At 35.9% G+C, this 16243-nt stretch overlaps 1 protein-coding gene across 1 annotated transcript in view; it reads left to right on the top strand.

Annotated features, from left to right (window-relative positions):
* Positions 1–16243, top strand: part of cacna2d3 (calcium channel, voltage dependent, alpha2/delta subunit 3) — a 49306-nt gene that overhangs the window by 17180 nt on the left and 15883 nt on the right. The window contains exons 5-16 of the mRNA XM_079857972.1: positions 2839–2970; positions 3424–3484; positions 3682–3832; positions 4768–4842; positions 4963–5052; positions 7512–7625; positions 9806–9884; positions 11159–11292; positions 11805–11822; positions 14906–14977; positions 15921–16001; positions 16140–16214. Of these exons, the coding sequence (XP_079714098.1) occupies positions 2839–2970; positions 3424–3484; positions 3682–3832; positions 4768–4842; positions 4963–5052; positions 7512–7625; positions 9806–9884; positions 11159–11292; positions 11805–11822; positions 14906–14977; positions 15921–16001; positions 16140–16214 (1082 nt within the window). The remainder of the gene's footprint in view (positions 1–2838; positions 2971–3423; positions 3485–3681; positions 3833–4767; positions 4843–4962; positions 5053–7511; positions 7626–9805; positions 9885–11158; positions 11293–11804; positions 11823–14905; positions 14978–15920; positions 16002–16139; positions 16215–16243) is intronic.

Here is a 16243-nt window from a genome sequence, read left to right as displayed (position 1 = left end):
GCAAAATGTGCTTTTTCGTGTCATGCTTATGCATTCATGGGATGGTCAAGGGGAAAGTGGGAGTGTCACATAAAGAGATGGGAGGGGAAGCGTAAACTGCGCCTAATTATGTATTCCGGGTTATGTACAAAAAAAACGCGCCTCTATTTTGCACTGAAAATTCTCCGCCTCTTAAAAGCAGGTGTAACTTAGGAAGCGGGTTTCCTGGCATATGCCTCCTGGTGAAATGGCAGCAGTAATCCGAGCAAGACGAAGACATAGGCTAAGGAGACGCTCTGAAAAGATTTTTGCCACAAGAATCACACTTTTTCAGTGGAGTGAAAACGAAATCATTAAGCGTTATAGATTAAGCAGCTTAATCGGTATGCCTTGTATGATGTTTAAATTTGCTGTTACCTCATGAATTAGAAGATCAACCTCGTTATCGCTAAATATTTGTTTTCGCTGTTTTGCCTGACTTGGTGGCTGATCCATGATGGAAAGAGAGGAGGAGGCCCATTCAATTGCGCGTTTAAGTACGTGCAATTTACGGTATAGTGGGTGGGGACAGGCGCTGATTACCTGATGAACTGCAGGTTTGGTACATAACACGCACACTGCGGTTTCACATCAAGCGCTTTCTGCGTTTTGGCCATGGCGCTATTAATGCTGCGTTCGCAAATGTACGTACATCTGGCCCTGATTCACTACATTAAGCCTATTGTAAGTGTTTATATTTTGATGATTTTCACAGGAAATCATGTCTCGTCATATCCATAAATAGAGAAAAGTTGCTCCGGCTACTTTGATGCGTTTATGGTGTGAGACTGTTAGTTGTCACAACGAGCAAGAAAAGTTTACTTTGAACACACTAAGTCTCAAAATCAACCGTTTTAATAAAATGCCGAACAGAGTCTGCTGGCAAAAACAGAACCCAACAGAGCTCGTAATAAAATTATGGCTTGGCTTTTCGGTGATGGTGAGAACTGAGACATTTTAAATGTTGTAAAAGCGACGCAGAGATGGTGTGTAAGGTATTTTATTGAACAGATAAATCGCCATATGTAGCTCTCTAACAGAGTTTATTGTAAAGCATTATCTATTGTGAAGGGTAATTTCATTATGGTTGTTGTGCTGGAATTTATTTTCAAGGAAGTACCGTATCTATTAATGATCCTTTCCGTATCTATTAATGATCCTAGTGAATGTTTTATGAGCAGTAGGATAACCATGTTCATCCGCACAGTCACGCAGAGCCGAAACAATGTTCTTCTGCAAAATACACTTTTGTGTTTTAACTGCTAGAGGGTCAAAAGTTTCATAGTGTACCTTTAAAGTTGCGATGTAATGGATGTAGTGGCAGATATTTTCCTCCTTATTTTGACATACATGCGAGTGAAACAGATTTGCAGAAATGAAAAATATGTAGGGTGGGAACTTCTATCCATCACTTTTTCATTAGATAGAGGCAGATCTGAATGTGAGCTTCAGTCGATTGTAAGAAAGTGGCAAGGTTAAGCAGACTAAATGATTGGAGAAGTCCGTCATACGTAACCAATTTTTGGATTAAAAATTATGAGGTCAAAACTAATAAAAAATAAATAAGCATATGCTAAACATATGCATTTATGAATTTTTCAAAGTAAGATACATATAGAAACTAGATACTACTAGTCAAAAGTTTGGAATCGATAAATGTTTTTATGTTTTTGAAAGAAGTCTTTTCTGCTCACCAAGGCTGCATTTATTTGATGAAAAATACAGTAAAAACAGTAATATTGTGAAATGTTATTACAATGTAAAATACCTGTTTTCTATTTGAATAGATTTTAAATGTAATTTACTTCTGTGATGCAAAGCTGAATTTTCAGCATCATTACTCCAGTCTTCAGTATCACTTCATCAGAAATATGCTGTTTTGCTGCTTAGTTATTATGAATTATTATTGGTGGTCAATAGTGTTTTTTACTATTATCAATGCTGAAAACAGTTTTACTGTTACTTTAAAATTCGAATAATATTTTACAATATTACTGTTTTTACTAGATTTTTGATCAAATAAATACAAACGTTCTTTCTTTCAAGAACATTAAAAAGGCTTTTACCGGTAGCATACAAATTCATTTTCATTTCATGCCAACTAAGTTAGTCATTTTGAACATGTAAGGGCATACATGTAGTCATTCATGAGTTGTTTTTGCAGATTAACAAAGAGAGAAACAGAGAGAGCAACTTCATTGACCGTTTAATAGCTTTGAATGCGCCACTGATAAACAGCTCTCGGGTGTCCTGACGTTGCGGAGTGAAAAATAGAGAGAGGTAAGTTAGTATGTCATAGAGCAGTGATAATAGCCAACCACCTCAGGTCATTCTGAAGTTACTGATCCGAGAACGAACTCCTCAGTGTCACTGCAGCACTACGGGTCAATAACTACCTGGGGACGGCGCAATGAACGAAGCCAAGGGCTCAATGCCCCAGCGAAGAACGCGCTGTGAACAGAGTAATCACTCTTAAAGTAGCTGTTCTCTTTGTGATCAGTGGATGCTGCAGTGGGTGCTCACGCGCGGTGGATGCACCGCGTCCCTTTGTGCGCGCCCGTAATGGCCTTTCAATGGCGTCGCTTTGTGTGCTTGAGGACAAAGGCAAGAGGTTTTTTATGGAGTCAGGTTGGACTCGGAGCAGAAGGAGGGGTGGAACTGGGATGAGGTGATATAACTGCACCACTTTGGGCTTGTACGACGAACGAAATTAGGGTTAAAGTTGAAATTAGAACTGTGTTTTGCCTATGATTGCAAATTATGCTTCAAATAAATTGAGCAGTTTTTCTCACTCATTTTCTCAATCTTTATCCCTTTTAGACCCTGACATTGTTAACGGAGTCTATTGGTCAGAAGCCTTGAACAAAGTTTTCGTGGATAACTTCAGAAGGGACCCGACCCTTATTTGGCAGTACTTTGGAAGCGCTAAAGGTTTTTTCCGACAATACCCAGGTGCGTGATGTTGCATTATGTCTGCGCAGAAATTGATGAAGATCAAACTGGCTGATTTCACTAATGTTTTAATTTTACAGACCATCAGAGAGGATATAGAGAAAATGTGTTCCATTAATCAAAGCCTGTGGCGGACTAAATCACATCTTACATCTTATAGCATTATGCCAAATTTACATAAATTAGCTATTTGTGCTAAACAGATGTGGTTAAAGAGCTGAGTCACAGAGATATACCATCATTTGATTTCTAACTAAAGAGTCTGCAAACTATAAAACCATAAATGTGAAACATGATTTTAATATATAAAAGGTTCTGAGACACTAGGATGTGTGTGAGGGGAAGAAACACCATATACCAAATACAATATCAACAATATCCATATACAATGTAATGTCAAATTCTTTCATGTCAACCTGTGAATTAAATTATTTACACTATGTGTGTTTTCAGGTGTGAAATGGCATCCTGATGAACATGGTGTCATTGCTTTTGACTGCAGGAACAGAAAATGGTATCAACTACTTTTTTCTGCTTTAAATGATTCTTGAAATGTCTCTTTTGTGCTTTTTATTTGATTTGTGGTGGTGAGCATGATCAGTAAGGTTTTCAAGAATAGATTCCAGTATAACCTAACTTTTTTGTTTATTTATATATAATTTATGAGTGAATTCATGCATTAACATTTCTGTGTGATGATTGTTGTCTCAGGTACATCCAGGCGGCCACCTCACCTAAAGATGTTGTGATTCTGGTGGATGTCAGTGGCAGTATGAAGGGTTTAAGATTGACTATAGCCAGACAGACGGTCGCTTCCATACTGGACACGCTCGGGGATGATGACTTCTTCAACATTATTGCTGTGAGTCGAACAGAGAAAGTTTCCTCTCTTGTGTAAGGCTTGGGAAAGCGTAGTCTTCTCCGAGCATTATCCTTCTTCTCCAAAGGCATGATGTGTTTTTATGAATATAGATACAGTATAATTCCGATATCATGCTGCTCTAGGATAATGCAGCTGGTCTAGGATCAGTTTCTAAACCTTAAGAAATGTACAAATTGATTCTAGATGAGTGGCTGCGAGAAACTTAATCTAACATGGTTTGCTAAGAGAAATGTCAAAACATAAATTATTTTACATGGCATATTTTTATAAAATCATATATTTTTTTAAATAATATAATTTATTTTATATTATTCTATTTTATATATGTCATATACACTACAGTTCAAAAGTAAGATTGCTGTTTTTGTAATTAATAAAAATTAATAATTAATAGTTTTTACAAAAAAAAATTCTCACGGTTTCCACAAAAATATGAACAGTTTTTAACATTGATAGTCATAAGAAATGATTTGATGAGCACCAGATCAGCATATTAGAAAGATTTCTGAAAATTCAGCTTTGCCATTGCAGAAATAAATACATTTTAAAATATATTGAAATAGAAAACAGTTATTTTAAATTGTAAAAAATATTTCAGTATATTACTTTTTTTACTGTATTTTTGATCAAATAAATGCAACCTTGGTGAGTAGAAGAGACTTCTTTCAAAAACATTTAAAAAAAACCTGACCGACATTTATAAAGAAACTTTTATAAAGTAATTAATGTAATGAATCATGTTAGCATTAAAATTAAAATGAATTTTTTTTAGACATTTTTATACACTGTCATAATATTTTTTTTTTTGATTTAATATCTATGAGTGGAATAATTATTACCCTTTAGGATATCAATTAATTTGAAAGCTTTGTTTAATTAATGCCCACTGTGTCTAATACATCTTGTGTTTCCAGTACAACCAAGAGATCCGTTATGTGGAGTCCTGTCTAAACGGCACTCTCGTTCAAGCTGACAGTACTAATAAGGATGTATGTCTTTCTTTTATTAAACAATGGCACACACTTGCTGGCTGTAATTACTTAATTTTCAGTGAAATTAGGACTCCTAAACCATATCTGAAAGCCATTTCTCTTGTTCTTATTCATCAGCACTTTAAAGAGCATCTGGACAAGTTATTCGCCAAAGGAATCGGACTCCTGGGCAATGCACTGAGTGAGGCTTTCACTATCTTAAATGAGGTGAGTGAAGATTACCAAAACCCTGAGATTACAGAGGTCCGGTATCATGACAACCCTTTCGTTCTGCTCCTACACAAGTGTGTGTGTTTGCGTGTGTGAGCCTGCATTTTGTCTCGCTGTTCTGGCCCCTCCTCGAGACACCTCTATCTCTCCCTGTGATTAATTGTGGTAATTGGCAGCGCTGATTAATAAGCTGATAAAAGAGAAGGCAATTGCAGACGAGATAGCACTCAAAGTCGGTCCAGTTGCGCCCTTTATCTCTCTTTTCTCAGACCACTAGTCTTGCGGAAAGAGCAGAGAGGGGAGAAACAGAGAGACAGAAAGGAGGAATGGGGTTGTATCTGTATTTGTCACATTCATTAGACCCAGTCCATTAATATGGTAATCGTAAAACCCAGAGTCCGGCCCCTTTAAACGACCACATGCTGTGTTTGTGCCTGATTGGTTGAAAGTAAAATAAAAAAAATAGATGCAGCAGTCTTTGACTTTTGGAATGACATCATTCACTGCACCACAGTAAAGTTCGCTTGGTGTAAAGACTACATTAGAGAACACAAAAGCCTGATTATCACCCATAATGCAGGTTGTATAAGCAGTAAAACGTCTCGTGTGGCGCATTCGCACGGGATAAGCGAAGCCTGTGATTTACTTGAATTTACTGACTTATCTCCCGGATATGATGTCAATAGGCTTTTGCTTGGAAATGTCTTGTCGTTATAGGTCTATCTGTATGAAATATCATAAACAGAAGAATGTTACCGCATGCTGCTAGTCATTCATCTCCATCTAATCATTCTTTTTGTTTCTGCTCTTCTGATGGTTTTCAGCTTTCTCTTTCTGCAAATTGTATAGTTGGTGTATAGCGATATGACACAGCACCCAAAATACTATCAAAACACATGGAGTGTGTCTTTGCGAAAGATGGATAAAAAGGCGCACAGGAAACAAAAACCTTGAAAAAATTATATTCGACCGTGCCAAATCACAGAGATGCCAATATTAGATATATAGATGCCGTGACTAATATTATCACAGGACCTCGGTGTTCGGTGAAATATGGTAGGTCATTTGCGGGGGAATTTTTACTTTACAAATGACAGACATGGCCTATTCACACGGGATTAAGAACGCAGACAACCTCCGCAATTATTACAAATGACTAGAGGTCACCAGGTAATACTTATCCCGTGCGAATAGGGCTTATGAGATACTATGTAGTATTCTGCTTAGTTCCTCTGTCACGTCAAGTCACCTTGATTTATACAGCGCTTTATACAATACAGTTTGTTTGAAAGCAGCTTTACAATGTTAAACAGGTAAATAATGATCAATGATGCAAACAGAATTTAATTCTGCTGTAAAGCAGCGAGAACGATAATTAGTTTAATCGATCAGCTGAAACTCCAAAAGTCTGAAAATTTAGGAAATAAAATCCCTTTTTAATCTGGAAATAAACTCAAATCATGCTGGAAAACATGATCATCAGGTTTTGTTCCTGTCAATATAAGTTAATACATTATACAATACTGTTCAAAAGTTTGAGGTCAGTTTTTTTTTTGTAAAATAAATTAATATTTTTATTCAGCAAGGACATTAAATTGATCAGGAGTGATAGTAAAGACATTTATAATACAAAAGATTTATATTTCAAATAAATGCTGTTCTTTTGAACTTTCAATTCATCATAGAATCCTTAACAAAAATGTATCACCGTTTCCACACAAATATATTTCAGTATTGGAAATAATAATAAATGTTTCATGTGATCACATGACACTGAAGACTGGAGCAATGATGCTGAAAATTCAGCTTTGACAACAGGAATAAATTACGTTTTATATAACAATATATTACAATAGAAAACAGCTATTTTAATAGTGTAATAAAATAATGTAATAAAAAAAAATTGCTTTTGGACCTGACTGCATGTATAACGCTAAGAGTGATATTATTTTATGTCTCGCTTATTGCAAAGATTTGATCAAAACATGCAATGCTTCCCTAATAAGGTTGATGCATTGTAGCCTTTACAGTGATCCCAAAAATACTGTATACAAACAATGTAATCAGAGCATAATTAAACAATAAAGTATGAGAGGCTGTGCTATTTTGTGTCCACAGTTAAGCTGCTGTTACTATTATGCTGAAAAATGTAGTTAACTATTTATATGTAGTAGCTATTTACTCTTGAGATCGACCAATCAGCATCCAGGACCAGAACCATTTTATCATACAGCATAAACACAGTATCATTATCAGCCTGATAATGTACTGAAGACAATTTCCTGTTTGCTTCTCTTGTTTTTTTTCTCCCCACTAAAATAGATTCTGTTGTTAAATTTTTGTTTTATCTGTGAATCTTATTAAGGCAAATTGATTGTGTTTATTCTGAATTCTCCTTCTCAAAGTGAAAAGTTTCTCTCTCTCATGTCTCTTTATCTCTCCCTCTCACTGTGCAGATTAATCAGACCGGCCGTGGAAGTTCATGTAGTCAGGCGATCATGCTGATAACGGATGGAGCCACTGAAATGTATGATGATGTTTTTGCCAAATATAACTGGCCTGAGCGAAAGGTAAGATATAAGATTATTAAAAAGGAGGGTTTTAATGCATAGCAACTCCATTTTCAGTTTAAAAGCATCAAACAAGCATAAAAGCATGAATGTTTAATTTATAATTAAATCCTAAATGAGATGCATTTTCAAATTTCTTTCAAGTATATTGGTTCTTTTCCTGCCTAAGTACAGTGTGTTTTCTCTTCTCTTACTTTATAGATTTAGTTATGATTGCTTTTTTCACCCCAGCACAAGTGTAAAATTCCCTTTTGAGAGCGTTTTGACATTTTGAGGAATTGTATTTAGCTGCGGTGGTTGTCTGGAAAAGTGTGTTGATGTATATTGAATTGCTGACAGCACCAGCTTATTTGACACACTCTTCAAACATGGGGGGAATGTGTTGAATAAACAAAATTTGGAGGGTTTGCACATGTACCTGCCCTTTAGCGGTGCTGAATCAGTCGCCCGATTGACCCTGCGAACCAGTGTTTGCCGACTGCCGCATGATTTGCACTACCAGACGTGTTCATAAAGCATTCGGCATTCAGGTGAACATGTTAAGCGAACATTCCTGGCCTGGATTGGTTGTGTGTGTCTGCATCTGCAAGTCTGCATCTCATGTCCTAATCGGCAGGAGGAGGAATGCGTTTTTACAGCCTGCAGAAGGGTGTGTGTGTGTGTGTGTGTGTGTGTGTGTGTGTGTGTGTGTGTGTGTGTGTGTGTGTGTGTGTGTGTGTGTGTGTGTGTGTGTGTGTGTGTGTGTGTGTGTGTGTGTGTGTGTGTGTGTGTGTGTGTGTGTGTGTGTGTCGAGTGAATTGTCGCTGGCCCACTGCGGTGTAACCGCTCAGTATTGGTTGGAATCAAAAACCATTTATACATGGGAGACAGGAGCAATGTACTGAGAAATAGAGGGATGGAGGGTAAAAGAAGGGAGGGAGAGGGAGAAAAATTTAGTGAGAGGAGGAAGGAACATCGAGAGGAATGGTTGAGTTTACACATCCGTATTTTGAAACCAGTCTCATGTGCACAAATTAATAAATAAAAATAAATGTATATAAACATCAAACGATGTGCATTTTGGTCAATCTGTCTTCTTAATTTAAATAGATCTTTTTTTTTTTGCACCATCAGATGTGTAAAGTTGTTGCATTTGGCTGTTTTTTAGCATCTTGCTGCAAGGGCATCTCTAAACATGCTTATAAAAGAGTTTTCAAAGAAACTACTAACATGAAAAGCATTTTTACAGCTTTTTTTTAGACCACTGGACATTGCATTTTCAAAACATTTTATAAAACATTGTAAGCAGTGTTGTTATTGTCAACTAAAACTATTACAAATCGTTTTTGATAGCTGAAATAAAACTAAAATAAATTAAAAAATATATATATTAGATGAAGAACTGAATGAAAAAATACTAATAGTCAAAAACTGAATGAAATGGAAATGAGAAATGTTGCCTAAAACTGAAATAAAAATTAATAAAAACTAATAAAAATGACAAAACACATAATAAAATTGCTAAAACTGAAAATATAAAAATAAATGCTAATTCAAAATATTTATAAAGACTATTATAGCATATAAATAATACTACAATAGCACTGGTTGTAAGGCACTTGCATTTCAAACTGTGTGAAATGTTTTTAAGTTTTTAAAATCGTACAGTATCATTGGTCATTGCTGTCACTCTGAGTACTCGTGTGCACATCCCCCGTGGAAACTTAAAACTGAATCTTAAAACATATGGTGAACAATTTTCCTGTCTGATTTGTTACACCAGTTGTGTAATTAAGTAAATGCGCCAAGGCTGTTGTTTTCCAATGAGTAATCAAGTAATCAGATTTTACCCTGACATTGGGAAAGTGCATTGTGGGAAACAAGGAGATTCTTTGATTTAAATTCAGAGATCTGCTGCATGTGTGTTTTCAGTGTGGAGAAACAAAGACAAACAGAGGAATGAAAAGAAACCGAGACCAATGTGATTGCATTAGTATTCGTACATAAAATGTTGAATCTGTAGCTTGCCAAGCTCAAAGCTACTCATGTGTAAAGTTTACATTCTAGGAGCTGTCCATCTGCTATTTTGTGTGTATCAGTATTCAATAATACAAAAAAGTACAAAAATGTTTACTATTCACATACAAATACTGAAACATTTATTTATTGCACAAATAAAACTCTTTTCTTTTTCTCCACAGGTTCGTATATTTCCCTACCTGATTGGCCGGGAATCTGCGTTTGCTGATAATCTGAAATGGATGGCGTGTGCTAATAAAGGTTTGTGATTTTTTGGGGGATGATGAGCTGAATTTGATTTACATTCCATTTTAATTTTTGCTAATTAGTTAATTACTTATCCTGGCTGGGTTTTCCTGGAGCACGGAAGCTTCCATTCAGCTTCCGAGTGCGATGAGTTAGCGCGCCAGCGCTGTGGGTTTATTGGTCTTAAGGCAGGAGGAAATCACGCGGGTGTTGAGTGCTTGATGGGAGTGCGACAGCAACTGGCTCAACTCGCGGAGCTGACATGCAGAGGTCAAGGGTCAACTGAGCCTAAATCACTCTTCCTGTCAGCTCGGCTCCCGTGGCTGCACAGCGTTGATCACTCCCATGTGCCCGTGCCACGGATGACTGGCCGCGGGATGAGGAGAGCTTTCACACACACACACACCATACTGAGAATTTCTCGCTCTGCACCTGGAGCCTCTGCACTAGCACATGCACATTTTCAACACAGCTAAACGGATGGAAAGGCATCTGATGATCAGCTTGTATCTTGTCTTATTAATCATTACACCTTATTAATTTAATAAAGTATGTATGAATATGTTCTGTTTCTATTATAATTCCTAAATATTCAAAAGATTCAAGGCTATATATTTAAATAATGCAATGTATTATAGCACTAACATCATTGTTATTCAAAAGCCCAGAATTTTTTTCTGAATTCAAATTCTGTATATATATAATAGCCTTACACTCTTTAAATGGATAAAAACAATGAATAAATAAGCATTATAATTATAATATATTATAATGGGCATTAGAATGACTTCTGAATAGGAACAAAAGATTATAACATTGTATTTTAAAACATTATGAATACTTTTAAGAATGTATTACAGTAAGAAAATCTGTAAAAATGCACTACATTTACAGGCTTTATAGAAAGTGATTCCAAAATGCACTTAGACAAAATGTACAAATACAAGTTTTTGAAGGAAGTCTCTTTTGCTCACCAAGACTTCATTTATTTGATAAAAAAATATTGTGTAATTTTATTACAATTTATTTTAAGTTTCCCAATGTAATATATTTTAAATGTAATTTATTCCTGTGATGGAAAATCTAAATTTTCTTTCTTCAGTGTCACATGATCCTTCAGAAATAATTCTAATATGCCGATTTGCTGCTCAAGAAACATTTCTTATTATTATCAATGTTAAAAAATATTTTTGTGGAAACCATATATATATATACACACACACACACATGTCTATATGTTCAGAGTTCAGAGAGTCATTAAAATCTGCTGTGGATTGTGTGTTGTGCAGGTTATTTTAGTCAGATCTCCACTCTGGCTGATGTTCAGGAAAACGTGATGCGGTATTTGCATGTGATGAGCAGACCTAAGGTTATCGACCATGAACATGACACAGTGTGGACTGAAGCCTATGTGGACAGCGCAGTAAGTATAATTAATCACAGTGTTAGTGTACAGCATCTGTATCCCTTACAAAAATGTACAATGTGAACTACAGCTTCTGCAAAAATAAAACTTTTATTTCTAAATCACCTCATTCATCAAAATACAATAAAGACTCTCAAGAAACGTCACATTGTTTTAGGAACATCCCGTATTATTATTTATTTAAAAAACAACTCTAGTAACTATGGAATTTTGTCAGGAACAAATGTCACTATGGTACATTTTTGTAAAGGGTTTGCTGTCTAAAAAATCTAGTATTTTCTCTACTAAATGTATGTGTTTTCTACAATCATTCTCCCTCATAAAATGCAACTCAGTTGCTCATTAGTAGCTCCGTTAACTCCCTGAAGGTCTCATCAAGACACTCTTCCATTCAGTGAGCACTACGAGAACGAGATCAGGTCACACACCGTGCAGTGTGTCTCTTGTATGTGTGTAGACGTGAGCACATGTCAATGACACGTATTATTTTTCTCCCTGTGTCCCTATAGCTCGCGCAGGCGCACAAGGTAACAGTCGTAACCGGTGTCTCTGTGGCTCTGTTCCGAAACCTAGCGAGCTCCCTACGGAGGCAGCATTTTAAGGGCGCGCACAACATGGAGTACCTAAATAGTACACATTAATACCTAAATTGTACGTACTAATACCTAAAGGTACATATTAAAATCTAAATGTACATATTAGTTCCTAAATGGTACATATTAATATCTAAAGGTACATATTAGTACCTAAATGGAATATATTAGTAGCTAAAGTGTACATATTAATACCTAAAGGTAAAAATTAATACCTAAATGTACTTTATTAGTATGTAAAGACCTAATATAAAGTAATATAAAGACCGAAATGGTAAATATTAGTTCCTAAATTGTACATATTAGCACTTTTTGAAAGAGTTCCATCCCAATGACAGCTTTTGTATATATACACAGTATATATGTGTGTGTGTGTGTGTGTGTGTGTGTGTAATTCATTCAATACTGAAAAGCATCACTATAGTTCAAAATAGTTCAAACTGTTTAAAATGGGACTGTTTTTTTTTTTTCAATATTAATTTTATGCAATTTTTTTTATATTTATGCTCATTAGAGTTTGTGCTTGCGCTTTTTAGCACTATTTGTTTGACATATGGCGTAGAATGTTCCAAATCGGTCACTCAGTTAGAATGCTGCCTATGTAGACTGTAGTCAGCAAGGCAGCTGACTAGGTTTTGGAACAGAGCCTGTTTGTGTCCATTCTGTCACTGGTGTCTTGCAGCATTTCCTCATTGTAATTTGCTTTCAGTATTCCGTTTCTGGAATCTGAAACGTTTTATTAGTTCTTGAACATGGATGTGGTGCAGAGTGCTACAGGGGAACGCAGTGTGAGAGAGCGTAAGATAAAAAACGAGTGAGGGCGAGATGTGGTCAGAGATAGAGTTTGGCTTCACTCGAGAACCGCAACACCGACCGCTGTGCCATTCCATTTCCGATAAGACAGACTCATATACACACACACACACACACACTCGCACACACACACACACACAGTGCAAGTGCAAGTGTTCGCACCCACCCGATGTCTTTGACACCCTCCTCTGTCACACACACAGGCATAGGCGTAGGGTGTTGGGAATTGTTCTCCGGAGTGTGTGTTGCTGTATCTTGGCCACTGAGACACCCCATTCATCATTTTGTGGATCATTGGCTTTTATCTCCTAAAGCCGTAATAAAACTGACATTGGAGTAGAGGGGGTGAGAGAGGCAAAGACTGGGAGAAAGAGAGAAGGGAAGAGGGGGGCAGGAGAGGAAGGGGGAAGCACAAGGTTAATTCACAGATTTCAATTTGGCTCCTGCAGGATACACCTTCAGTGTTCTGCACGACGCCAACCAGACTGAACAAATGTTGGACAAAACTCAAACTGAGGGGATTTTTATTTGAGCTCCCGAATGTGAGACAGAATAAGAGACTTTAAAGACCTCTTCAGTGGGACTGAGGGAGATTTGTGTTGTTTTAGAAACAAACCTGCCAATCTGCCAGTGGAACAAGACCAATGATGAGTAAAGTTACATTCTGAAAACACGATTTAAAGGAATAGTTCACCCAAAAATTCAATTGTCACCCAAAAATGTCATCATTTACCCTCTGAATTCATTCCAAGCCCATTTGAATTTCTTTATTTTGTTGTAGTTGAACTGAAAAGGAATTGTTTTACAGAATGTCCTCACAAATATTTTCCTTACAATGAAAGTGAAAGGGGACTGGGGCTGTCGAGCACCAAAAAAACAAAATCACTATAAAAGTGGTCCATACAACTATATTCCAAGTCTTCTGTCATGTGATAGCTTTTTATGTAAATGTAAATATAATTTACTTTTCCGTTCCAAAGTTTGGGGTCAGTAAGATTTAAAAAAAAAATATATAAATTCATACTTTTATTCAGCGAGGATTAATTAAATTGATCAAAAGTCACAGTAAAGACAATAAAAAAAGAAAATAATTTTTCACAATATTACTGTTTTTATTGTATTTTTAATCGAATTAATGCAGCCTTAGTGAGCATAAGACACTTATTTCATCTTACCAACCCTAAACTTTTCAACAGAAGTCTAAAAATATAATTTTTGAAATACTTTCATTGTTGTTCACTGGGAATCTTTCGCTTCTGACATATCTCTCAAAACTCATTTGCACTCACATCATACTATTTGAATAAATCACATCAAAACATGTCACACCAGGTTTGATGTCATGGATTTGATTGGTTACAAGACACACGAGACGGATTTGAAGATTGACATTTCACGTCATCGATGTCAAACCCGACGAGACGTTTTGACGCACATTTGAATGTACACAAACAGAAATGAGATTTGATAACTATGACAGAGGAGAATATATTCAGTGAAAAAGTATTAAAATTTCATGTCAGAAGACTTTTAATATAGCCGTATGGACCACTTTTATGATCCTTTAATGCTGTTTTTTTGCTATTTTTGGAGCTCAAGTCCTCATTCGCTCTCATTAGCTTCATTGTATTTCATTGTTCCTCTTACAGTCATACAGGTTTGGAATGACATGAGGGTGAGAAAGTGAATTTAATATTTAGTTTTTCGTTTTTTTACTGGAAAACAAAACAAAGATGCCAAATAAGAATGGGATATTTACTTTTTCTTTTCTGTCTGTTTTCCTCTTTCACAAACAACTGCATTCACGTATCCTCTTAAGGGCTACTGTAAAACATGCATAATGGACACACACACATAAGGGTGAGGTGGGGGAATAGCAGACCTAGTTTCAGCGAGCTCATGCGTTAAATCATGTCAGCCCTCATCGTGCCCGCAGCTGAGCTTACAGTTCAGCTACAGAGATGAACCATCTTCACCAGATCACCCTTCACTTGTCTACACCTCGCACGGCCATTTATCAAAACGTTGGTTTGAATATTTCATGTCGCAGCAACTTCCTTGATCTGAAGGCCAGTAGGACAGCACAATGTGAGCTTATGAACCGGCTGTGGCGATCAATGTCCATTCAGAATCTTTATTGGATGCATTTTTCTCAGATGTTCATGTAATTTAAATCTGAAAGTCTTCTGTTGGTCTGTCAGCAGCTTGGGGAGACTAAAGGTCCAAACCCGATAACCACAGTGGCCATGCCTGTGTTTAGCACCAAGAATGAAACGGTAGGGAGAATGTCTGTGTGTTTATGTGTGACATGATATCTATTGATCTAGCACATATTTTGAGTTTGAATATATATATTTACACATATAATATAAACAAGATTTTATGTTAGATGCCATTAATCACGATTAATGGATTTGACAGCACTAATTATAACAATATTAATACAAATTTTAATGTTGATATTATTTATAATGATAATAATTAATATTTGTTAAGTATAACTGTCAATATTCATGTATATTCTAAAACATATTCTAAAAAGTTTCCATATGGAACTATTATAAAAATATTAAAATGATTAATATTAATTTATTTGTATATTATTATTATTATTAATAATAATACAAATTCATATTAGTCAAATATAACTATAAATATTCATGTATATTCTAAAGTTTATATTATAAATGTTTTCACAGGTGTGAATGAATCATTTCGCTTTGTGAACTGAATCAACTGATTCATTGAAAAGATCAGACTCAAAAGAATGATTCATTCACTAGTCTCTACTTCTCTCATAAAGAGCTAGGGGTGAACGTGAACATTTTCAGTGGTCTCTTTCTCACACAAATCTGTTGTACAACTTTTAAAGATTTGTAATATAATGCATGCGTTGAATGGAGTGTTTTGGGTCCATTTTGAAGCGTCAAGATTTTATTTTAATTGCATTAAAAACGATTATTTTTACATTTACATATCTATTTGTTTAATCGAACTTGTCGGAACACAATTAATACGCTGTAACATTGATGGTGTGTTTGACTTATAGTTCATATTCATTGAGCTTTGACATAATATCCACCATACAACAGCTTCAAATGGTTTATTTTTTCTTTACTTTAAACACACTTTACAAACAAATACCTATTAATATCAATGAGAATGAGAAATGAACAAATGCGTACGAAAATGTGTGAAAATAAAATTGTCTCTCTGCAGAAAAACCAAGGCATCCTGCTAGGCGTTGTGGGCACTGACATCCCCATTCAAGAGTTAATGAAAACCATCCCAAAACACAAGGTAGGATGTGACCACCAACAAATAGCCATGCATTCCAAAATCAATTTTAATCTGTTCAATTTCACACTGTCTATATCTTAAAGTGGGCTGAAGTGTGATAATGCTATCATTTTTTAAATCTTATCTTCTTTTCTCCAGCTAGGAATACATGGATACGCTTTTGCCATTACCAATAACGGATATATCCTGACACATCCCGACCTGAGGCCCCTGGTAAGGACTAATATGTTGTTCTGGGCCCA

The sequence above is a fragment of the Squalius cephalus genome (assembly GCF_949319135.1).
Source record: "Squalius cephalus genome assembly, chromosome: 22".
In the NCBI taxonomy this organism is placed as follows: Eukaryota; Metazoa; Chordata; class Actinopteri; order Cypriniformes; family Leuciscidae; genus Squalius; species Squalius cephalus.
The sequence above is the reverse complement of the archived record's forward strand: the minus strand, read 5'-3'. Positions and strand labels throughout refer to the sequence as shown.